This window comes from Rana temporaria, chromosome 10 (assembly GCF_905171775.1).
Source record: "Rana temporaria chromosome 10, aRanTem1.1, whole genome shotgun sequence".
Lineage (NCBI taxonomy): Eukaryota > Metazoa > Chordata > Amphibia > Anura > Ranidae > Rana > Rana temporaria.
The window spans coordinates 58,194,693-58,220,258 of NC_053498.1; the positions used below are offsets into that span (position 1 = coordinate 58,194,693).

General features: G+C 45.0%; 1 protein-coding gene across 1 annotated transcript in view; it reads right to left on the bottom strand.

Moving 5' to 3' along the window:
- Nucleotides 1-25,566, bottom strand: part of LOC120916593 (RING finger protein 214-like) — an 81,871-nt gene that overhangs the window by 39,660 nt on the left and 16,645 nt on the right. Inside the window, exons 2-6 of the mRNA XM_040327655.1 lie at nt 23,515-23,695; nt 19,820-19,882; nt 19,593-19,733; nt 15,453-15,592; nt 2,211-2,279 (exon numbers count right to left, since the gene is read on the bottom strand). Coding sequence (XP_040183589.1) covers nt 2,211-2,279; nt 15,453-15,592; nt 19,593-19,733; nt 19,820-19,882; nt 23,515-23,646 — 545 coding nt within the window. The 5' untranslated portion in view covers nt 23,647-23,695. The remainder of the gene's footprint in view (nt 1-2,210; nt 2,280-15,452; nt 15,593-19,592; nt 19,734-19,819; nt 19,883-23,514; nt 23,696-25,566) is intronic.

Here is a 25,566-nt window from a genome sequence, read left to right on the forward strand (position 1 = left end):
AGGAAATCATCTAAACCTGAACAATGGCATTATGTTTCATCGGAAATTAACCTTGCAGATCATGCCACCAGGCCAGTGTCTGCAAGTGTCTTTGCAAATCCTTCTTGGTTAACAGGTCCTGAATTCCTGCTGGATCATTCAGAAGAAACCACAGTGTACCTAGTGATGACGGTAAGGTACATAAGGTGGAGGTGAAAGTTTCAAGACAAGGAACTGTAAATACTTTCACCAAACCTATCACAGAACTTATTTTGCTCTTGCCCTTTGGAGAATGAACTTATTTGCGTACGCTGCTGGATCCTACCTGTGACTTCAAGAAGAAAGCGTCTTGAACTTTAGTTAACATAACTTGAAGCCTTAAATTAAGAGTTATTGCATTATATGTATGTTCTTTTTATGAAGACATCAAAGCAAAATGACACTGTTTGTTATTTGCAGTTGCATAACTACCGTTCTGATGTATATAGCGACATTTACCATGCCATGGAGTGTGCCGCCCCAATGGTGCCATAGAATTTATATATATTGTTTCCCTGAACCATTTTTCTATGGACATTTATAATTTAGTTTACATGCTGCCATCTAGTGACCTTTTGTGGTAATGCACTTATTTTTTTCCGTGTCTTTTCCCTAATGTTATGACACACTTCCTTTGTATGTAATGCTCCACCCTTTCTTCCTGTGCTTGTACTTCCTGTGTCATTGATGCAGCTACAGGCCACATGTAGCAGGGCACATGTATTCTGCATAGTAAGCTACAGACAATTAATACCACAATCTATTCATCTGTTGTATCCTGTCATGTGCTGTAGCTTGATGTTTCAGAATAAAACACTTCACAACAATCGGAGTCAGAATAATGACAGATACTATTTCAGATGGCCAGATTTTCTGCATTGATAGGGAATTGAAAAACATTAAAACATACAGTGCCTTGCGAAAGTATTCGGCCCCCTTAAACTTTGCGACTTTTTGCCACATTTCAGGCTTCAAACATAAAGATATAAAACTGTAATTTTTTGGCCTTTATGGCTGAAGCATAGCTGTCCCCACTGACTCTGTGACATCAGCTGACAATGGGACTTAGCCCCATTTTAGCTTATTCTGGGTCACAGGAGCGCACAAATAAGCGCAGTCCTGTGACCCACAAGAGAGGTATGACCAAAAAAGCTTTGGTCATACTTCTCTTTTAAATCTTTGAATAGATATCAATTCAGGGTGACAGATGTTTTCATCGCATACAGAAGTTGGTTACTGGTATATGAGCCTTTTCCATCAGGTGAACCACATGTGCTCCATTAGAGCCAAGTAACACCATGAAGGTTGAGTTTGCGCGTTCCTGCATGGCAAGGCCATGAACACACCTGTGTTTGCATGATGTGTGGGAGTGCCAATGAGAACTTATGACACCCATGAACGTCTGCAGTCAGCAGTGCATTCTGGTGCAGTTGGTGTGAACCAGCTCTTGGTGTCGGCAAAAAAGCAATAATGTAAAGCAACGGTCCCTCCAGCTGTTTTGCGAAACTACAAGTCCCATGAGGCATTGCAAGGCTGACAGTTACAAGCATGACTTCCTCAGGCAGAGGCATGATGGGACTTGTAGTTTCGCAACAGCTGGAGGGCCACCAGTTTTAGACCCCTGATGTAAAGGGTAAGATACAGTGAGGGGAATTTAGTAAAGCTGCTGCGCCACTTTTCTTGTATTAATGCCTTTTGTTAATGTATTATGCCAAATTCATAGAGCATCTGCAACATTTTTGTTTCCAACATAGACTCATGCACCAAGTTCAGGTAGTTCTTGAATTTGGCATTAATGTGCCAAATTCAAAATAAAATAACTACAGTTCGTATTCTACAAAAGTGAAACCAATTAAGACCAATTCCCTTTAGGTAAAAAAAGGAAAACTGGTGGAGACAAATTTGTGAAAGTGTCTCGTGTGCATTCCAAAAGTGCTGCAGCATGTGCCAAATTCAAATACAAGTTCTAGACGGGTACATGAATTTGGCGTATGCTGCACCACTTTTAGAACACGAGAGCCACTTTCACAAAATTTGTCTGTGCCAGTCCTTATGAATTCCAGGGACTGATTAGTGGTAGGGATTTCACTTTTGTTTTTTAAATCCCATTTCCACATTATAAACAGAGTAGATGCTTACAGCTTACTTAGAAAGTTTGAAGGAATATGCAAAACCTAGCACTGTTGTCCCACCTTTCTGCAGCCTGCTCAGAAAGTAGCTCCACAATCTTATTTTCAAGCTCTGCTTGCTCTTGCTTGAGGCTAAAAAAGAAAGAAATGTAATTATTACAATTTAGCTGGCACATTTTTGTTTACTTTTGACATTTGACATAAAGTAGAATTCCAGGCAAAAACTTTCTAATTCTAAAATTGCTCTCACCCCATCTTTTGACACCTATACTAACTACCCTATAGGGGAGAGCAGAGAGCGCTCCAACAACATTTTTTTTTTATGAAGTTACCCTTTAACTTAAAGTGTTACTAAACCCAGTACCCTGCATTCTCTAGATCTGGTCTCCCACAGAACACAGAAATGCAATCATTTTAGTAAATATATATTTCTAAATACCTTTTCCCATCAGCAGTGTATAGCAGTCTTGCGACTTCTATCAGTGTCCAGCTGAGCACTGGGTATAATTTTTAGGAAGACTTTTCATTCTCCTCTGTCTTATGAGGATCCCCCCAAAAAAACAACACAACCAATTGAAGACAGTTCCCCTCCATATAACCCCTCCCATCAGGAAAGCACATCAGTTTTGTAGCAAGCATTAAGGTTCCCATAAGAAGGGGGGGGACCTCTGTGTCCTGTGGTGTACTCAAGATTTTATTTTTACAAGCAAGCGGTTATAAAAATCCCTTTTTCTTTATCGTACACCAAGGGACACAGAGCCATTCATTACACAATGGGACGTCCCAGAGCAATGCTCAATATGAAGGGTGGGAGACACAGATCAAGCAGGCCGCTTGCGAACAAAAAGCCCTATACTGCTGCCTGCAGCACACCTCGCCCGAAGGTGGTACCCTCATGTCCTTTCACATCTATTTGATAGAATCTGCAAAATGTGTGGACTGAAGACCAAGTTGCAGCTTTACAGATCTGAGTCATCGAAGCCTGGTGATGCACTGCCCATGAAGCACTTATCGCTCTGGTAGAGTGCGTCTTAAGAGAAAAAGGAGGAGCCCTGTTCTCTAAACCATAAGCTTGAATAATTACTTATCGAATCCACTTGAAAATGGTGGATCTCAATGTCGTTTGGCCCTTCCAGGGTCCATCTGGCAAAATAAACAAAAAACATTTGTTTTACGTATCTAAGTGTTGTTTGCAGATACACCTTTACTGCTCTCACTAGATCCAGAGAGTGCAATAATTTTTCCTCCGCTGTCCGCGGATCCGGAAAAAGGAAGGCAGAACAATGTCTTGAAAAAAGTCGACACCACCTTATTGGTAAAAAGGCAGGCTAGTCGTAGTACAATTTTGTCCTTGTGACAAATTAAATAAGGCTCTTTGGAAGAAAGAGCTGCTTATTCATATATTCAGTCAAAGAGATACTCTGGCGAGTATGGTTCCAAAGGTTGCTTCTGCAACACTGACAATACTAAATTCAAATCCCATGGGCACAACGGAGATTTGACTGGCGGATTGATCCACAGTACTTGAATGAATGCCGGCACTAGGGAATGAGATGCCAGTGGTCTTTGAAAGAAGACTGATAGAGCCGACATTTGACCCTTGATTTGACCCTTGATGGCACTAAGGGTTAATTTCACATCCACTCCTAACTGGCAGAAAGCAAGAATTCTGCTTATATCCTCTTCTTGAGGATTCCATCCTCTGTATTCACACCAGAAAACATCTGCTTTCCAGACTCTATAATAGATAAGTCTGGAGGCTGGCTTTCTAGCATTAATGAGCGTAGAAAGAGCTGGACCAGAGACCCCTCGTTTTTCAAAATGTGGGTCTCAGCAGCCAGACCGTCAATTTTGCTTTTTTAAGGGAGGATTGAACACTGGACCTTGCGACAGCAGGTCGGGACAAAGCGAAAGCTTCCAGGGCCTTCCTACCGCCAACTTTACGATTTTGGCATACGAAGGCCTCCTGGGCCAATTTGGGGCCACTAGGATTAATGTTATTAGTTCCTTTTTGATCCTGCGCAGTAGTCTTTGTAAAAGAGGGATCGGAGGGAATGCATAGATCAGTGAGAACTGATTCCAGGGAATTATTAGAGCATCCGTTCCGTAGGCTAGAGGATCTCTCGTCCTGGACACAAAGTTGTTCAGCTTTTTGTTAAACTTGGAAGTTATCAGGTCTACATCTGGGGGGTCCCACATTTCTGGCATCTGGCCTGAAAGACATCGGGGTGGAGAGACCACTCTCCTGGTGATAGCTGCTGGTGACTCATAGGTCTGCTTGCCAGTTTTCTATCCCTGGGATGAAGATTGCAAAAAGACAAGGAACATGATCTTCTGCCCATGCCAAATTTCAAATCACCTCCTTCTGAGCACCCTGACTGCGGGTGCCTCCTTGGTGATTGATGTAAGCTACTGCAGTAGCATTGTCGGATTTAATTCGAACCGGGTAGCTCTGTAACCTGTGTGTCCAGGTTCTGAGGGCTAGATATATTGCCCGGATCTCCAGTCTGTTGATGGGAAGACTCTCTTCGTCTTGGCCCAGGTTCCCTGGGCTGAGGCTTTCCTCGAATACTGCTCCCCAGGCCGATAGGCTGGCATCCATAGACACCACCTTCCAGGTGACTGGGAGAAAGGATCTTCCTTTCCGCAAGTTTTCGGTCTTTAGCCACCAGTTGAAGCTTTGGAGTACTTGTGGAGACAGATGCATGGGTAAATCCAGAGCCTTGATCTCTTTGTTCCAGGCAGTAAGGATACTGCTTTGAAGTAGTCTCTAATGCAACTGGGCGTAAGGGACAGCCTACCATCTTTCCTAATAGCCTCATGCAAAGACAAATAGACAGCCCCCTCTTTGCCCTGACCTTGTGGATCAGGACTTTCAGAGACTGTATCTTTGGCTCTGGCAGGAATACCCCACTTTGGGCTGTGTCTATGATCATGCCCAGATACTCTACCCATCTTTGGGTTTGTAGAGAGGGTTTTTGTAGGTTTACAATCCATCCTAAATGCTCCAGGTATTTTACCGTAGTGAGCACAGCCTGATCCAATCCTGCCACTGATTGATCCATCAGAAGTAGATTGTCCAGATAGGCTGTTACCGCTATGCCTTGTGTCCTCAGATTTGCAAACAGAGGAGCTAGCACCTTTGTAAATACTCTAGGCGTGGTAGCTACCCCAAAGGGTAGGGACACAAATTGAATGTGGCGTTGTTCCACCGCAAACCTTAGGAATCTTTGGTGCGCAGGACGGATGGATACATGTAAATATGCGTCCTTGCTGTCTTATGGACGTCCTGAATTCACCACCTTGTAGGGTGGAGACCACGGATCGACTTGTTTCCATTTGGAAATGGCGAATGTTCAGAAATAGTTTTAGAGATCTTAGATCCGGGATGGGTCTGACGTCTCCATTTGGTTTTGGGATCACAAAGAGGTTTGAATAAAAACCTAAACCTTGCTCTTTTTTTGGGGTTCTTCTGTAACTACCCCTTGAGACAGCAAGTCCAAACCCTTGAAGAAGGATCCTCTTTTTTGTGGATCTTTGGAGAGTCCTGAACTTCGGAACTAGGAAGATGGGATCTCTCGAAATTCCAGTTTGTACCCTGAGGATACTGTGGATACTACCCACTTGTCCTGGATTTCGGTCTGCCATGCCGCTGAAAACTGACAAAATCGCCCCCCCCACTCGGCCGAGCATGGGAGCCCCTTCACAGAGGAGCTTTGGGGTTTTTGCTTGTTAGCTCTTGAACCCCACAGCTTATTGAGCCCGATTTCCTCTGGCCTTTGTGGCTGGCTGAAAAGACTGGAGGCAGGTTTTCCAATAACGGGAAAGAGAACGTTTAAAACAAGGTTGCTTGTGGGGGGCGTGGCCTGACAGGCAATGGAGTAGGACGCGTGGAGACAGAGCTCCTCATGATATAGAATCCTGGCTGACAGTCTGCGCTTATATCCTGGGGCCAAAACTGAACAGACACCGGTCGGAAGGTCAGGGGAGTGGAGAGAACATGTCGCCGCCAAAGAAATCATCCTCTGCGGTCGACAAGCTGGCCAAATACAGGCATGACGGCGGAGAAGACCAGGCCAAAGATGGCGCCGGCGGGGAGCAGGGAGAGGACCGCCAGGCTGCTGACACGGCGAAGGTGCTGGAAGCGATCGCTGCGCTGCAGGGCACACTGACTACTAAAATTGACGAAGTCAAAATAGACATCTCACTCATGAGACAGGACCTGGCCACAGTAAGAGACAGGGTCACAGAAGCTGAAAACCGGATCGGGACGGCAGAGGACATCCTGCACCCCTTACAGCAGGAAACGGAGGAACTAAAGCGCCAAATGCACCAGCTCCATGCTCATCAGGATGAAATGGAGAACAGACTCCGCCGCTGTAATTTGCGGTTCATTGGATTGCCGGAGAGAGCGGAGGGCAGAGAACCAGCCGACTACCTGGAAAACCTTCTGATAAATACATATGGAAGGGAAGCATTCTCAGTGATGTTTGCGGTGGAGAGGGCACACAGGATACCAGCTAAGCCCCCACCTGAAGGAGCACCCCCCCGCACGTTCATTGCAAAGTTCTTGAACTTCAGGGACAGAGACACCATTATGCGGCTTTCCAGAGAGAAGGGGAATATCAAGCTGGGAAATGGCCACGTGGCAGTCTTCCCGGATTTTTCAAGTGAGGTACAGAAGAAAAGGGCGCAATTTCAGGAAGTGAAACGCCGACTACGTGTACTGCACATCAGATACTCCATGCTGTTCCCAGCCCGACTGAGAGTGGAGGAAGATGGAAAGGCCCAGTTCTTTGACACACCTGCTGCGGCCGTAGCATGGATGGATCGGAAGGGAAGACAGGAATGGTCCTGCAACTGAGTGGTCGTGAGTACCTTTAAATGAGGGAGGTGAGGGGAAGGTGGCTCTATGACACCCCAGGGGGGACCCGAAGTTCTGGATCGTTATGGGGTATGACAGTGCTGCTCTACAGACACCCCCGGGACAAGCGGTGATATGCTTTCCTTCCAGCCCCCCCCCCCTCTCCCCCATAATCTGTTTTTACCTAGTAATTTGTGGGAGGCCAGGCTGGAGTGGAGATGACCCCCCCTCGTTACCTCTCCCCCCGGGCTCGGGGGGAGACAAATGACTTCCTTATAAGTGTGCCCCCTTTATTACTAGTTCATACTTTGCACTAACCCACCCCCCCCTTTTTTTTTGGTTGTTTTTTTTTTTTTCTCCCTTTTTTTTTCCCTTTTGGATGAAGGCCTGGCCTAGAAACAGGGGCCACCGGTTTGGTGTCTAAATAGATAAACCAATAATAGCAATAAGGACGGTTCTTATATGCAGTATGACGCACTAAATCCTTATATATAGGAGGAGCCCGGGCCTGTTTTTTGCCTGGGAGTACTGTTATCCACCGCGCTAGATCCAAGCCTGGATCAGTGGACAATCGTCCCCATGAAACAGTATGCTGCAACACTTATATTCACAGAAACAAGAATTGTGCCTCCAGCTAGGTTTGAAAGCTGGATGTTTTATGTGACAATATTTTTTGTTATTTTGTTCGGGAACCATATGCCTACACCAGGTTTGGGGGGTGATGGGCTGGGTGGGGGGAAGGTTGCCTACGGGCGGGGTCACCGTTGTGGCCTCCAAAGGTTAAGAATGGGTTTAATGTGTTATGGAGATGTGAAGGGGTGGATACGGGGATGCGGGAGAGAGAATGGAGTGTGCAGGAGCCAAAAGAAGATGCAGATGGCCAGTGAAGTGTGGTATAGGCCGGGTAGGCTGAGAAATGTATATATGATGCCAACATGACTACAATTAAATTTTTGACCTGGAATGTCAGAGGGGTAAGAGATAAAATTAAAAGAACGGCTGCCCTCACATATTTAAAAGCTCAGAAAGCGAACGTGATTGCCCTAACCGAGACTCATGTTACAGGCCATTTGCAGGCTGCTCTGAAGCGTCCATGGATTGGCTGGGCGTACCATAGCACGCATACCAGTTTCTCCCGGGGCGTGTCACTGCTGGTAACCAAGGCCACTCCATTTGAGCTTGTAACACTGGAATCAGACCAGCAGGGGAGATATTTGTTCATAAATGCATTAATCGGTGGTGTCCCTATGGTGTTGATACTGTGTTATATCCCCCCTCCGTACAGCTCTGAAGTTGTGATTGCAGGCTTGGAATTTATGGCTAGGCACCGGAATGTCCCGGCTGTATGGATGGGGGATTTTAATATGACCATGGATCCACATATGGATCGTCCGGTCGGTGTGGGAAGGAGGGAGGGAGTCACTAGACAGACTAGGCTGAGTAGACTATTTCAGGAATTTGCATTGGTGGATGTTTGGAGACATAGAAATCCGGAGGTCAGAGCATATACGTGTCATTCGACGAGTTACGCTACTATGTCACGAATAGACTACGTACTGATGTCAAAACCCCTGTTGCCGAGAGTGGTGGGAGCGGGCTTCGCCCCTCGTGCCCTCTCGGACCACTCCCCATGCTGGGTGCAGATGTCCCTGCTGGGGGGCGCACCCGAGAGGATCTGGAGACTTAACCCCTACTGGCCGACAGCCCTGACAGACCATGAAAGTGTGACCAGAGAGCTGACGTTCTTTTTTTCGGTAGGGCAGGACGCAACCTGGGTTAACGGGCACTGGGATGCATTTAAACTCCACGCACGAAGGATTATAGACAACAGAATAAACAGGCTTAAAGCATCCTCGAAAGCAGTAATCTCCATGTCTGAGAAGGTGCTGCGGGAAATGGAGGGGGACTACAATGTACAGCCATCTCTAGAAAACCTTGATAGGGTCAAGTTACAATCCCGGGTGGTATCACAACTACTCATGGAAAAAGCTAAACAGAGAGTATTTTTTGGTAAAGCCAGGGTGTATGAGCATGGAGAAAAAGCCGGAAAGATGCTGGCATATTTGGCGCATATGGAGGACAGGCCCCCGGTGGTGGTATCTCTGATAGAACCGGACGGTTCGGTAGTCACGGATCCCCCGAAGGTGGCAGATAGATTCAAAATTTTTTATAGGGACCTATATAGATCACAGTGCCATAATACGCCAACGGAAATCAGAGACTATTTACATAGATTGCAGTTTCCCAGATTGAATTTAGAACAAACTAAGATATTAGAGGCCCCAATCACCACGCAGGATATAGATAATGCAGTGTCACAGCTAGCCAAATCTAAGGCACCGGGACTGGATGGCCTACCCTTAGAGTTCTATACCACGTACTCAGAGACTTTAGTCCCTAGACTTAGGGATTTGTTCCATTCCATTTTTGAACTGGGAATACTTCCCTCTTCTATGCAGGAGGCCCAGATCATAGTGCTCCCGAAGCCGGGCAAGGATCCACAATACCCAGAGTCATACAGACCGATATCTCTGTTGCCGGTGGATATTAAGATCCTGGCCAAGGTGCTGGCTACTAGATTGAATGAGGTTATTCTTTCCTTGGTGCACTCGGATCAGACCGGGTTCATGCCGGGAAAGAATACAGCAATGAATATACGCAGATTATTTATGAATATTCAAGCCCAACATGACAATATGGGGACAAGAGTAGTGGTGGCGCTAGACACGGCCAAAGCCTTCGACTCGGTCGAATGGCCATACCTGTGGGAATGCTTGAGGTGCTTTGGATTTGGACCAAATTTCATTAAATGGGTACAGCTTCTATACCAAACCCCTAAGGCTAGAATTTTTGTCAATGGCTGGCTATTGGACCAGATCTCTCTGGAGAGGGGTACGAGGCAGGGTTGCCCCCTGTCTCCGCTATTATATGCCCTGGCGGCGGAACCCCTGGCTATTGCTATACGGACATGCCCGGAGGTGATCGGACTTAGAAAAGGAGACAATTGGGAAAAGATAGGATTGTACGCTGACGATACGGTTCTCTACTTGGCGGACCAGGGCCCTTCACTAGCGGCGGCACTGAATATTATAGAAGACATAGGCAGATTCTCAGGGCTCAAAATAAACTGGGACAAATCTAAAATCCTCCCATTAGACCAGTTCACCCCATCGAAGACTCAATCGGAGTTGCCATTGCAAAGGGTGGCAGAGGTCAAATATCTTGGAGTAATAGTCACCAGAAATTTACAAGACTATGTATCCCGTAACATAGACCCTTTATTTGCGATCATCAAATCTAGAACCCAGGCGTGGGCGAGGCTACCGTTGGGGGTCATGGGAAGAATCAATTTAGTTAAGATGATCTTACTTCCCAAAATCCTATACATGATATGGCATGCTCCCTTGTATATCCCGATGAAGATCTTCAATCAGATGGAGGCAATACTAAACTCCTTTGTATGGGGATCGGGCAGGCATAAGCTAGCATGGCAAGTACTTAAGAATCCCACATCGGAGGGGGGATGTTCCCTCCCAGACATCCAAGATTACTATGTAGCGGCACAACTATCTCATCTGTATCACTATAATAAAACTGAGTCGAGGAGATATGGGTCGATGGTTTGCAATAAACCGGGAAGTGTGTTCCACACTCCCTGCCAGGTAGTATTCAGGAGGGGACAGGGTGGATGTAAAACGCCACAGTTTGGCGCAGGAATGCTCATACATCTCCAAAAAATATGGGACATAGCCCTTAAAAAACAAAATAGATCACATACCCACTCGCATACGCCATTATGGGCTAATGGAGGTATGCCAGAACTGACTTCTGTACCGGACCCTCGGGTGTGGGCCTCATATGGGGTGCTGTTCCTTTCCCAGATCATGACAGAAAGCGGAGTCAAGCCATTCTCAGTGGTAAGAAGGGAGTTCTCCCTCCCACAACAATTCTTATTCAGATATTTACAGCTCAGGCACGCACTTAGAAAACAAATGGCATTAGGGGCGGTGGACCTGAGTGTCCCACCGGTGCTGGATGTCATCTTTGGAGCCGACTCGACCAAACTTATATCCAACTTGTACCACACCATTAGACAACATAGGGTGAACAGGATAGTACAAACAGCGAGAATACAGTGGGAGCAGGATGTAGGCCCAATTGAGGAAGAGGACTGGGGGGAAATTCTAGAAGGCGTGAAGACTACATCCCCCAAGCTGTCAGACAGATTGACACAACTGTACATAATTCACAGGGCATACCTGACGCCACTGAGATTGACAAAGTTCCAACCCACTCGGAGCCCGCTCTGCCCCAAGTGTTTATTGGCGGAGGGCACATTCTACCATTTGCTGTGGCAATGCCCGGACATGCAAGCATATTGGTTACAAGTGACGCAATTCCTACATGACAACATGGGATCGCCGGTGGGAACGGACCCTAGATTGTGCCTGCTGGGTCTGATACCAGATGTTGAGGTTGACAAGTACCAGACCATTTTTATACTAGAGTCACTCTTTATAGCAAGAAAAGTGGTAGCTAAGGCATGGCTGCGAGCGACGGCCCCGTCCTTACAGGACTGGAAGAGGGAAATAAATGCTATACTGCCTTATAGGAAAATTATATATATGCATAGGGGCCGCCCACAAAAATTCTCAAATGTATGGGATCGGTGGCTGGAAGATGGGGAAACATGTACTGTATAATCCACAAGGGATAAGGGGGAGGAGGCGGGCGGAGGGCAGAAGGATGACACCTGAATACATGGAGATTTGAATTGAGATATTCTATGAAAGACATGTATAAGCTGATTGTAATAAAGTCATATGACCCTACCTGGAATGTAATGTCAATACGGACAGCCTTGAATTTTGAGCACACGTGTAGTAGAACAGAAGGAAATGTAACTTCTGCAATGCATAACCTGTACACCCTGAATACATCTCAATAAACTTGATTTTTTTTCTGGTAAAAAAAAAAAAAACAACAAGGTTGCTTGTTTTTCTTTTTCTCAGGTAAAAAAAGTGGTCTTGCCACTTGATATCTTCTGGATACTTTTCCAGGTCATCCCCAAAGAGGCATTCGCCATGGAAGGGGGAAACTGGCCAGAAGTTTTTTGCATGGAGCTTCTGCTGGCCAATGCTGGCACGATGCTAGTCGAGCAGAATCTCTCATGGCATAAATTGTAAAACATAAAGCCTTAGGTAAATTCTCCCAAATTTGGCTTGTTCTAGAGGTAAATCCTTTAGCTCCTGTTTTACCTGTTGCTTGATAACCTGGCACATACCGACTGCTGCTACAGCAGGTTGGGTAACTGAACCTGCCAAAAGAAATGAGGATTTTTCGTATTTATTTTTTTAAAAGATTAAAATGTATTTTCCGATGGATCTTTACACACTTGTGAATTATTCACCTGGAGCCACCATGTTGATACTAGTCTTAGCATGGACACCTGATCAACATAGTACAGGGTAGACCAAAACTCCTTGACTCAAGCAATCCAACAGCCTCAGCCTCCCAGATGCAAGCCACAGCACCTGGCACCACATAAGGAGATCTGTCTCGCTATTCGGCCTCTTTTGTGGATTTAGCGATTAATGTGCGATTCTACTTTCTAAATCTGACAAAGTGTCTTCAGTGACATATGTAGGCCCAGAGCTCTCCGGGGAGGCCGCTATTCCTGATAGAGGCAATGGCTCATCCTGTACAGGTGCGTCAGCTAAAACCGGTGAGGAAGGTACTGAGCTAGTATTGCCAGAGCCTTTTGTCTCAAGTGGCGATGCCCTTTTTTATTAAAACCTTCCGTTTAAGCAAAGCCAAGGTACCTCAGAGCATATACTACTGTGCTTAGTTTAGCAATCTACATAAAGTATGAAACTTCAAACACAAAGTAGCGAAAGTGCTGGACCTCAAAGCCCAGTCCTCCAAAGAGAGACATTACAGGCGTCTTGGGTGGGTCCGGAAGCATAGCTCTTTTATCCCCAGAGGGTCTCTTTGGCAGAGCTTTCCTTTTAGCATCCTATCGTGTCCAACACCTTTAGACACTGGTGAAAAAACTGAGGTGCTTCCCTGATGGGAGGGGTTATATGGAGGCGAACTGTCTTCAATTGGTTGTGCCAGTGTCCAATCACCGCTGGTGACCCTTAGCCCATTATGTAATGAATGGCTCTGTGTCCCGTGGTGTACGATAAAGAAAGCCTTTTTACACATTGCACAGGATTAACCTCTTAGGTTCCAGTGAGTATAACAAGCATGCTTTTCTGCATATACAGACGGATTTTACTGTTGCGAGTTTAGTAACACTTTAAATGTCATCTTATTGATTATTGACACCAGTTTGGTACAATTATTTACTCACATGCTAGACATTATGCCTGCATAATCCCTTATGTAAGCTGTAGGTTATTAAATGGCATCTCTCATATATATATATATATATATATATATATATATATATATATATATATATATATATATATATATATATATATATTATATATATATATATTATATATATATAAATAAATAAAAACACACACATACAATGACATCCCAGTCTTAGTCAGTAGGGTTCAATATTGAGTTGGCCCACCCTTAACAGCTTCAACTCTTTTGGGGAGGCTGCCCACAAGGTATAGGAGTGTGTCGATGGAAATGTTTGACCATTCTCCTAGAAGTGCATTTGTGAGATCAGGCACCGATGTGGACGAGAAGGCTTGGCTCGCAGTCTCTGCTCGAATTCATCCCAAAAGGTGTTCTATTTGGTTACGCTCAAAACTCTGTGCAGGCCAGTTCCTCCACCCCAAACTCCCTCATCCGAACTAAGTTGCCGAAAATATTGAGCCAACCCTCCAAATCATTTGGTGGAGGGAGGATTATGGAGTGGGGATGGGCTTAGCCCCCTAGTTCCAGTGAAGGGAGCTCTTCAGGCATTAGCATACCAAGACATTTTGGACAATTTCAAGCTCCCAACTTTGTGGGAACAGTTTGGGGCTGGCCCCTTCCTGTTCCAACATGACTGCGCACCAGTGCACAACTCAAGGTCCATAAAGACATGGATGAGCGAGTTTGGGGTCCTTGTGGACAGCCTTTCCAGAAGGGTTAAAGCTGTCATAGCTACAAAGGGTGGGCCAACTCAATTATGAACCCTACAGACTAAAGGCAGGTGTACCAACCCATGCAATCCATACATACAAAGAAACCAAAACAAATAAGTTCAGAAATTAAGTCATGTGTAATAAAATGGAATGACACAGAGAACTGACATTTCATACAAAATCCTTTTTTGGGAAATAACAGCTTCAAGGCGCCTCCTGTATGGAGAAACGTAGTCGCATGCATTGCTCAGGATTTTGGCCCATTCTTCCTCACATTACGAACTCAGGTTTTTAGTTCTTTTCATAGGTTTTCTATTGGATTCAAGTCAGGTGATTGGCTGGGTCATTCTAGCAGCTTACTTATTTTTTTCTTTGAAACCAATTGAGAGTTTACTTGGCTTTGCGTTTGGGATCATTGTCTTGCCAAAATGTCCACCCCTTTTTCATCTTTGTCATCCTGGTAGATGGCAGCAGATTTTTATCAAGATTGTCTTGGTACATTCTTCCTTCCTTCAATGATATGAACTTTGCCAGTACCGAATGCTGAAAAACAGCCCCACACCACGATGTCCCCACCTCCAAACTTGCTTTTTTTTTCCAGCAATTGAGTCTTGAGTTATGAGCGTGCACACAGGTCATGGCATTTGAGTGCATTATTTATTGTTTTCTACGAAACAATTGTATCTTCTAATTTCAGGCCTTTCTAAAGCTCTCCACAAGTGGTCGTTGGCTCTTGGAAAACTCCTCTCATAATTCTTTTCACTCCTGTGTTAGAAATGCAAGAAGCACCTGGTCTGGCCGGTTTATGGTGAAATAGTGTTCTTTCCACTTCCAGATTATGGGCCCAACAGTAATGGAACATTCAGAAGTTTAGAAATCCTTCTGTAACCAATGACATCAGTATGCTTTTGCAACAATAAAGTTGCAAAGGTCTTGAAAGAGCTCTTTGCTTTTACCCATCATAAGATGTTTCCTGCGTGACACCTTGGTAGTGAGATACCTTTTTAGAGGCCATCAGTTGAGACTGAACCAGCTGGTATTAATTTGCACATACAAGGGGCAGGATTGCTTTTTAAGTGCTGATACATTTCAGCTGGTGTCTTGGCGTTTAATGACTTTTTGCAACGCTCTTTCTTCATGCGTTTAATACTTTTTTCCCTATGTCATTCCATTTTATTACACATTACCACATTTCTGAACTTTTGTTTGGAAATTGTTTTGTTCAAAAATTGTTAAGTTTGTCACACACACACACAGTTTATAAAAAATCACATCACATCATAAAAGGCATGAAAGCTGTATTACCAACACAGATAACGATAAATTCTGACATATGATTATATATACCTCTCACTCTTGCTTTGCAGTTTGGAAAGTTCAGCGCTTAGATCTTGTTCTTTCTGAGATAATTCTCTCCCCTCTTTCTCCACCCTTTTCTTGAACTCTTCCCTCTTAATTGTCAGATCATGAATAGATTTTATATATTCCTGTAGCAGAATAAGGATATCATGAAATAAACATATACATCTAATAATGTGCCCCAAAATAAGTAACATGTAGGTGAAGAAAAATTGAAACTTGTAAATTTAAAACTTTTCAAGGCACGTAGAATCCTAAATGATCTTTAGCCTTATTATCTTATTTAGTACAGTGCGTTCAAGAAAGTATTTATACCCCTTGAAATTCTTCACATTTTGTCATGTTACAACCAAAAACATAAAATGTATTTTATTGACCTTTCAAAGTGGCACATAATTGTGAAGTGAAAGGAAATATACCAACAAACTGTTCATGAATGGTCGACAGATCGACTTCTTATAAATGGGAATGGCCATACATGGATTGAAATTCAGCTTATTCCTGTTTAAGGTCGGGTTCACACTGGTATGACACGACTTTGCCCTACGATTTCATTTCCGATTTCCGTCCGACGTCAATGAACTGGTATCAGACTTTGATCCCAACAATACCAGGCTTTTTGTCTGGTATGAACCTTGAGGAGGAACCCCACAACAAAACAAAGAAAAACAGCGAGCCCCCCACCCAAAAAACCCATACCAGACCCTTATCTGAGCATGCAGTCCGGCAGGTCAGGAAAGGGGGGCAGGAGACTTAAACGAGCGCCCCCCCTCCTGGACCATACCAGGCCACATGACCTCAACATGGCAGAGGGGTGGGTGCTTTGGGGACAAGGGCCTCTTCCCCACAACCCTGGACAGCAGTTGTGGGGGCCTGCAGGCAGGCAGCTTATCGAAATCTGGAAGCCCCCCTTTAACAAGTGGGCCCCTAGATCCCAGTCCCCCACCCTATGTGAATGAGTATGGGGTACATTGTACCCCTACCTATTCACCCAAAAAAGTGTCAAAAAGAAAAAAACATACTCCAGTTTCTTCTTGCTGCGCAGCGGGAGCTAGCGCTGGAAGAAGAACCGGAGGAAGAACCGACAGAGGAAGAAGACAGTATATAGAGAGAAGAACTTGGAGGAAAGACCGTCAGCAGAAGAAGACATCACCGCAGCAAGAACTGGAGGATTAAGTCATCACCAGAGGAGGAAGAAATCTGAGGGAGAAGAGACACTAGAGCTGCTTTAATAAAAGACTTAGTCAAAAACCTCTGAGCTGGTTTTATTTCTTTTTGACAATTTCTTGGGTAAATGGGTAGGGGTATAATGTACACCATACTAATTAACATAAAGTGGGGGCCGGGATCTGGGGGCCCCCTTGTTAAAGGGCACTTCCAGATTTCGATAAGTCCCCCACAACAACCGCCCAGGTTGTGGGGAAGAGGCCCTTGTCCTCATCAACATGGGGACAATGTGCTTTGGGGTGCCCCCATGTTGAGGGCATGTGGCCTGGTATGGTTCAGGAGGGAAGGGGGGGGGGGGTTTCGCTCGCTCATCCTGCCGGGTTGCATGCTCAGATAAGGGCCTGGTATGGATTTTGGGGAGACCCCACACATAGTTTTTTTCCTTTTTCTTTGGCATGAATTTTTTTTAACATCTTGCTTGGCCTGGTATGGAATTGGGGGGGGGGGGGGGGGGGGACCCTACGCTGTTTTATTTATATCTTTTTGGTGTGGGGTTCCACTCCAAGATCCACAGAGCATGCCAAAGTCAGATCAGGTAAGATGATGATCCGACTTCAATGATATTCAATGGGCTGAAGTAGGACCAAAGTAGTGCAGGAACCTTTTTTCAAAGTTGGACATGACTTGTGTCAGACCAGTTAAGACGGCTCTCATAGGGATCAGTGATTTATACACATCATGCGACACGTGCTCCCGGAGCAGATGTCGTACCAGTGTGAACCCGGCCTAACCGTCTGAATTTCGATTCAGGTATGGCCAGTTTTATCCTTTAACTACTTAAGGACTGCCGCCTGTAAATATACGTCGGCAGAATGGCACGGCTGGGCAGATGGACGTATCGGCACGTCCTGTACATCTACCCAGCCGTGGGTCGCAGGCGCGCGCCTGCGACCCGGTCTGAAGCTCCGGGACCGCGGGACCCGATCGCCGTTGGGGTCCCGCGATCGGTCCCCGAAACAAAAAACAATGCATTTTTTGCTGTGAAAATGACAATGGTCCAAAAAAATGTGTCAAAATTGTGCGAAGTGTCCGCCATAATGTCGCAGTCACGAAAAAAAAAAAATCGCTGATTGCCGCCATTAGTAGTAAAAAAAATTTTTTTTATAAAAATGCAAAAAAACTATCCCCTATATTGGAAATGCTATAAATTTTGCGCAAACCAACCGATAAATGCTTATTGCAATTTTTTTTACCAAAAAAATGTAGAAGAATATGTATCGGCCTAAACTGAGGAAAAAACATGTGTTTTATATATTTTTGGGGGATATTTATTATAGCAAAAATTAAAAAATATAGATTTTTTTTTCAAAATTGGCGCTCTATTTTTGTTTATAGCACAAAAAATAAAAACTGCAGAGGTGATCAAATACCATCAAAAGAAAGCTCTATTTGTGGGGAAAAAAAGGACGCCAATTTTGTTTGGGAGCCACGACCACGCAATTGTCAGTTAAAGCAACGCAGTGCCGAATCGCAAAAAGGGGCCTAGTCCTTTACCTGCATTTTGGTCCGGGACTTAAGTGGTTAAAGGGTATCCAAAGTCAATCTTTTTAAAGGTGAGTGTGCAGAGGAGTCAGACCTGTCAGGTTTTTACTGCTGTCTGTGTCTCTGCTGGGGAGGATTCACCCACACTTTCTACCCTGGGGATCATTATCACTGGGCCAGAAAATTATGAAAAAGCCAAAAGACAGCGTTTGCCTTTTAGGCCCCTTTCACACTTTTTCGCTGTGACGTGAAGCAATGACTGTGTAATCTTGAGGTCTATGGACCTCAAGTCGCATCAAAGTCGGACCAAAGTAGTGCAGGAACTACTTTGAAGTTACACAGATATGAATGGTACTCATTGGAAATCATGGGATATGACTTGTCATGCGACTTTGCAGTCCCAAGTCGCACAAGTGTAAAAGATGCCTTAGCTACACATTAATGCTTAGATGAACTGTGTGCATATAGTGATGTTCAGTTGGCTGTCTTCTATTCCACTTGCTGGCTAAATTTCCCCTTTTCCTTTGACTGTCCCATTATGTCTACAGCCAGCGTCCTTCTGATCACTAGATGAAGAATCAATAAAAGCAGCTGTGTGGTGATAGTAAATTTTACTGCATGGCGTTTTTCTGCATACATCTTACAGTCACACAAATCCTTGGTTTGTGCTTCTTAAAGCGGAATTCCACCCAAAAATGGAACTTCCGCTTTTCGGAATCCTCACCCCCCCCCCCTCCGGTGTCACATTTGGCACCTTTCAGGGGGAGGGGGAGCAGATACCTGTCTAAAAATAACGTGAAATACAGGTATTTGCTTCCACTTCCGAGCATAGATATCTACGCCACATCCTGTGCCTCCTCCGTCCCCACTGCTGTCTTTTGGGAGACACACAGGTCTCAGAAGACAGCAGGGACCAGTGGGATCGTGCAGCGTGGCTCGCACATGTGCAATAGGGAAGGTGGTGGCGACAGCACCCGAGAGCCAAGGGACAGATCGGCTTGGGGTGCCAACATCGCGGGCACCCTGGACAGGTAAGTGTCAATATTTTAAAAGTCAGCAGCTTCAGTATTTGTAGCTGCTGACTTTAAAAAAGAAAACACTCCACAAAACACTGCTTTAATTAAAGGACTGAGAGAACATTTTTTCAGAAAGCCATTGTAACACCTCTGATTCTCATACTTGCTCTCTCTGTGCAGGAGGATGACAGAATAGGATTAGATGCTGTAAATAAGATAACTTAGACTTTTTGTTAAATAAGGTACACTATATTTAAAAAAACTGTTTAGTTTTGATGTAAAATGCAAAGTCTGTCTCCCATGCCTTTTACAAACTATGTTTCAGAAAACATTTTAAAGTCTTCACAGCACAAAGTGAATTACAATAATTATAATTTATACATTTTTTTTTTGCATTTCACACCTTTTGCTTGTGTATTTCTTCATCTCTTTTCTGTTTTAGTTGTTTGATCTGAACTTGCAAGTGTTTTTCTGACTGGGTCTGTCTGTCCAGCACCTCTTGGTAACTCTTCCTTAGATGTTCTCTGCAGCTGAAGAGTTTCTTCTGCATGGTGAAGACATCAACAAAGAAGAATAGGTACCACACATCAACATAAACCAAATATACACAGACAAATACTACACACTCACCAGGATCTGCTCAGTCTCCCCATCTGTGATTGTCTCAGCATCTTGCTTGCTTTTATACTCTGTCTAGGGGAAAGAGTTAACAATTACATACAAGAGCTTCATAAATAAAATATCATGTACTATTTAAAGAAGAAGTACAACCAAAGCTTGTTTGGCTATACTTCTATGACCCGTATTCAGCTGACATCAGGCTTCACAACCTACGCCACAGAGCCAGTGCAGACTGGGGAAACATCACCTCCATATGGTCAGGATCCACCTAGATACCTGGACCGGCACCCGGCTCAGGATCTCAGTGAGCCCCCTCCACTGCCTAGCACTCTAGTGAATGCGGCGGGGAGAGAGCAGACAGTGGTGACTGAAAGTCACCAGCTCTCTGCTCACAGAGCACTGAGCGATCATCAGTCTTTGATCGCTTGGTTCTCAATCTTAGAGCTGGCGGAGGACAGATGCAGCATCGGACCAATCCAGCATCCACCTATGTAAGTGTAATTTCTATAAAATAAAATAAAAAAACTTCCCTTTAAAGCAATAGAAATATCTCTACATGATCAAGAATTTTCAAGGTTTAACATAATTTAACACCAGTTATATTTTATTTTTCCAAATCTGGTTTAAATAAATATTTGGTAAACTTGCCAAGAAAGTCCCTGTTCAGGCTCTTCTGGTAAAGTATGACAGTTTTACTTTATTTGTGCATCTTTGTTAGCACGCTGCCAAATACACCCACGATGGAGACTACAAGCAGCTATGCTGACACACATGGCTGAGGCAAAGTCCAATATTGTCACTATCAGGAAGCCAGTTCAGACCAAGAGTGTGGAGCTGATACAGGATTCAGTGAATGTAGACAGAAAAAAAACGATTGAAATAGGCTGAAGGACATCAACTGCACTGAGATGCAAAAAAAAGGTGAAAAACAAGATTTTTTTATGGAACAAAAAAAATGTCAGTTATTTATGATATACAGTGCTTTAGCAAACTTCCAGTTATGGTTTCCAGTTATGGTTTAGATTTACTATAAAGCCCCACTCCAGGCACCAGAGAGAAAAAAATACCCTGGCAGTGTGGTCTCCCCTTACTGCAAAAGTTATACACTCATTAAGTATGGGGGTAAGACCAGGAGTGCCCAAACTTTTGAAGAGCAAGGGCCACTTAAAGCGGGGGTTCACCCTATTAATAAAAAAAAAAAAAAAAAAAATTCTTCTAGCATAACATGAGGCATAGTAGCGCGAGCTACAGTATGCCTGTCTTTATTTTTTTAGTCCGGTACTCACTGTGTAATCGTAGCGACAAGATTCTGACCCCCCTCGGGGAATGGGCGTTCCTATGGAGAGGCAGCATGATTGACGGCCGGCTCTGGCACGTCACGCTTCTCCGGAAATACCCGAAATAGGACTTGGCGCTTCACGGCGCCTGCGCATAGTCTGTGCGCAGGCGCCGTATAGCGCCGTGAAGAGCCGAGACCTGCCAGAGCCGGCCGTCAATCACCTTCCCTCTCCATAGGAACGCCCATTCCCCGCGGGGAGTCGAAATCTTGTGTCTACGATTACACTGTGAGTACGGGACTAAAAAAATAAAGACAGGCATACTGTAGCTCGCGCTACTATGCCGAATTTTATGCTAAAAACATGTTAATAAGGGTGAACCACCGCTTTAAGCGACTTGGTAACCGGTCACGGGCCACAGTGAGCGGAGCAGGCAGATGACAGCTCAGTGTCCGCATTGCATATGCAGAGCAGACACGGACACAGCCCACTCTACTGTATGGTCGCTCTGATCCGATCTGCCCAGATGGAAGGGGATGGATCACCTTCTGTTTTTTTCTTTTTCTTTTGCGGATTGGAGGTAGGCGAGCAAAAATAGACACAAGTCTGTCTACATCTGCCGCTTCATAGTAGGTGAATGTAGGGTCCCATTGGGTCAAACCAATCATGTGAAAGAGGCTTAAAGGCTCATTTCACACTGATGTGCTGTGGGTTACACACACCACAGGTGCAGTGCAGTGCACCTGTGGCTTTCCTTTGGGTTAGCTGCCCTTTGCCATAGACTTCTTTTATATCCTGCAAGTGTGGTGCACTATCTGAAAGCGCACCACACCTGCAGGTAATAACAGAAGTCTATAGCTTAGTGCAGGCAACCCACAGGTGCACTACACTACGCTACACCTGGGAATCAGTTTGAAAGCAGCCCAGTAATCACTGCAGAACAGATATGCCCAAATATACACTGTGATTTTAGTAATTACCTAAACTAACATTCTTCCATTCTGGTATCGCCAGCCGTTGCTGTCCCAGGCAGAGTGCATTTGGTATCACTCCACCTTTGACAGGAGCCCATGCTATACAGGAAGCATTGGCTTATGCTATTCTGCTCCACAGCTGCTTGCTTCCTCTACAGCCCACTTTATTCACAACACTGATGCTCTGGGGAAGGCGGGTCGACACCCCCGATCTGGACTTGCCATCCCAGAGCAGGAGGTCGCGGGCCACATCAGAGGGCTCCGCGGGCCACTGGTTGGGCACCCTTCGGTTAGAAGAATAAGGTACAATACCTTAAGTCCCCACTTCAGCAGACTTCCTCTATGCTGTGCAGCCAGTTTTTTGGTTGTGGAATAGCAAGGTATTGGATGTTAAGACTGCATAGTTGTCAACATTGTGAAAAAATTTACAGGGACACTTTTTTGTACGTAGGCAGAGACTTATTATAATTAGATGGTGGGGCATTTGTTTGAATGCATGACTTGCGTAGGAAGAAAAATTAAGCAAAGCGCGCCATGGTGGAAAATTGGCATGGTTTAAAGAGGGGAGAGGGAGAGGGGGAGGGGGAGGGGGAGAGGGAGGGGGAGAGGGAGGGGGAGAGGGACACACTAAATCCTACACCACAATAGCAATATGTGTATTCCAGAAGGTTTAACAGTCAGCAGATAAAAATACTCCAAACACCTAGTGTTAGTGCTTCAATCATCATGACACCATGGTTGATATGGTGTCAGGATGATTGAAGTGCATTATTTCTATCATTACATTGTAATATAAAATTAAATTGTTCAACTCATCATAATGCAAAATCAGTGGGAGCCCCGAGTGTGTCACTTTCTACATCGCCTGCCATTAGATGCCATCAAGTGTCCCCAGCAGAGTCCCTCCTTACATCAGGTGTCCCCAGTAGAGTCCCTTCTTACATCAGGTGTCCCCAGTAGAGTCCCTCCTTACACCACTGCCTGGGATGCAAAAGTGTGCTAAAGGTTTGTTTGTCCTGATGGGGTTAAGTGCATGGAGGGAATGGAGGTGACTTGGGGGTCCCAGAACACTGGCTGGGGAAAAAAAATGTCACCCGTCTTCACGCGGGTGGGGGCTCTGAGCCATTTACATAAGACCAGCTCATGGAGGCCGAAAGGTAATAATCAAGAGGCAGAGCCTGGGTCCCACCTCTTATTTCTTCCTCCCGATAGTTGGTCTTCCGTAAAATGGTGGCCGGCGGAGACAATTCACCAGTGGCGGTCGCGGTGAAAAATCGTGAAAACGCAGATTTCCCGGGATACGGTAAGACAGGGACAAAGGTCTAAATACCGGGAATGTCCCAGGAAATACAGGACAGTTAACAACTATGAGACTGTATGCCCTACAAGTGATCTATAGGTCCGAGTGCACATTAAACTCTTTATTCCAGAATACCTAAATAGAATTCCTCACCTGCACAGAAATGCTCTTGGTTTGATATTCACTCGGATTTTCTCCATTCTGGGCCTTCAGTGGTTGGCAATGGTGTTTTTCTGTGTCCAGCTGGCATCCAATGTCACCTTCAGGACTGTGAGTTTCTAACATTTTACCAGCTATAGATAGATCAGCTTTTCTGGAGTCAAATTAACCACACCTGTAAATTCAAATTGTAGAAGTCATTTCATATGCATTAATTATGTCTGTGCCTTTCACTAAATGGTTTAAGGGGAAATAAAATATGATAGGACTGCAGTGTCCGGATGCCCTCTGTGGTAACACAGCACTATAATACCACCCAAAAAGATGCAAAAGGACCTTCTTCCCACTGTTCCTATTTGTTTATCTGACTAGTGTTCCATACAGAGATACATTAGCACAGGGTTTGACAAATTTGCTTGGAATCTAGGAGCCAGCTAAAAAAGTTAGGAGCCAGAAAACGCTCCCCGTCCCGACGAGCTTGCGCGCAGAAGCGAACACATACGTGAGCAGCGCCTGCATATGTAAACGGTGTTCAAACCACACATGTGAGGTATCGCCGCGATTGGTAGAGCGAGAGCAATAATTCTAGCCCTAGTCCTCTTCTGTAACTCAAAACATGCAACCTGTAGATTTTTTTAAACGTCGCCTATGAAGATTTTAAAGGGTAAAAGTTTGTCGGCATTCTACGAGCGGACGCAATTTTGAAGCGTGACGTGTTGGGTATGAATTTACTCGGCGTAACATTATCTTTCATAATTTAAAAAAAATGGGGATAATTTTACTGTGGTCTTATTTTTTTAATTAAAAAAAGTGTAATTTTTTCCCCAAAAAAATGCGCTTGTAAGACCGCTGCGCAAATACGGCGTGACAGAAAGTATTGCAAAGATCGCCATTTTATTCTTTAGGGTGTTAGGATAAAAAATATATATAATGTTTGGGGGTTCTAATTAGAGGGTAGAAGATGGCAGTGAAAAATAGTGAAAAATGACATTAGAATTGCTGTTTAACTTGTAATGCTTAACTTGTAATACCAACGGCCACCACCAGATGGCGCCAGCTCACACATCTGGTGGTAATAACTTGTAATACCAATGGCTCGCCACCAGATGGCGCCAGCCCACCTTCCAAGCCAAGACGCCAGGACACCATTTCTAGTCGCCATGGCGACCTGGCGCCCTGGGATTTGTCGAGCCCTGCATTAGCATTTATATAGGAGTATAATGTCTTCTTATGCAGACGCAGATACAGGCTTTTATTCTAAATATGGTGCTCCAGGTCAATTCTGAAAATTCAGCAGAATGGAGGTCTATTCTGAAGAGACTGGTTCTTGTTGGGTTTTCAGCATGCCCTGGGAGAAGTTTTAGAGCAGTGGTGCGCAACCTTTCAGTGGTTAAGATCTACCTGGACTTGGAGGAAATCAAAAATTCCCAATGGGGTGGAGGGCAACACCCTTTTTTGAAAAAACTAAACAAAAAACTATCAAGCCCCCCCACAGTAGTGTCCTCTACCCACCCCCTTCACATCACCCCCCCCCCCCAGTGTAGTGCCCACCCCCATAGTGGTGCCCTCTGCCCCCTTCACATCACCCCCCCCCCCCCACTGTAATGTACATCCCTCCAAAGCAGGCATCCTCCACCCCCTTCTCATCACCTCACCCCCCCTTAAAGCAATGTCATTTGTCCCCTTCACATCACCCACCCCCCTGTGGTGTCCTCTGCCTACCATAGCAGTCCGGGCTGCTGGAAGAGCCTGGGGCGCTGTGAGGCAGCAGCAACAGGTTCTTATTTCTCATGGCCACATAGCCCTCTGAGGAGAGAGGGGAGAAAAGAACGCCCAGGGGTGGAGAAGAGATTGGCTCTGGAGACGGAGAGAGGAGGAAGCCAAAGAGGACGAGAACAGCCGGTGGAGTCCGAGTCCCCCCCCCCCCTGGAAGTTGGAAGAGCCGTTCTTCCCCATTTTTCTTGCATGTTGAGCCATTAAGAAGTTAACTTTTATAAGGATTGTGAAAGCATGAATTTGTTGAATTTGCTGCATCTGAACTATATC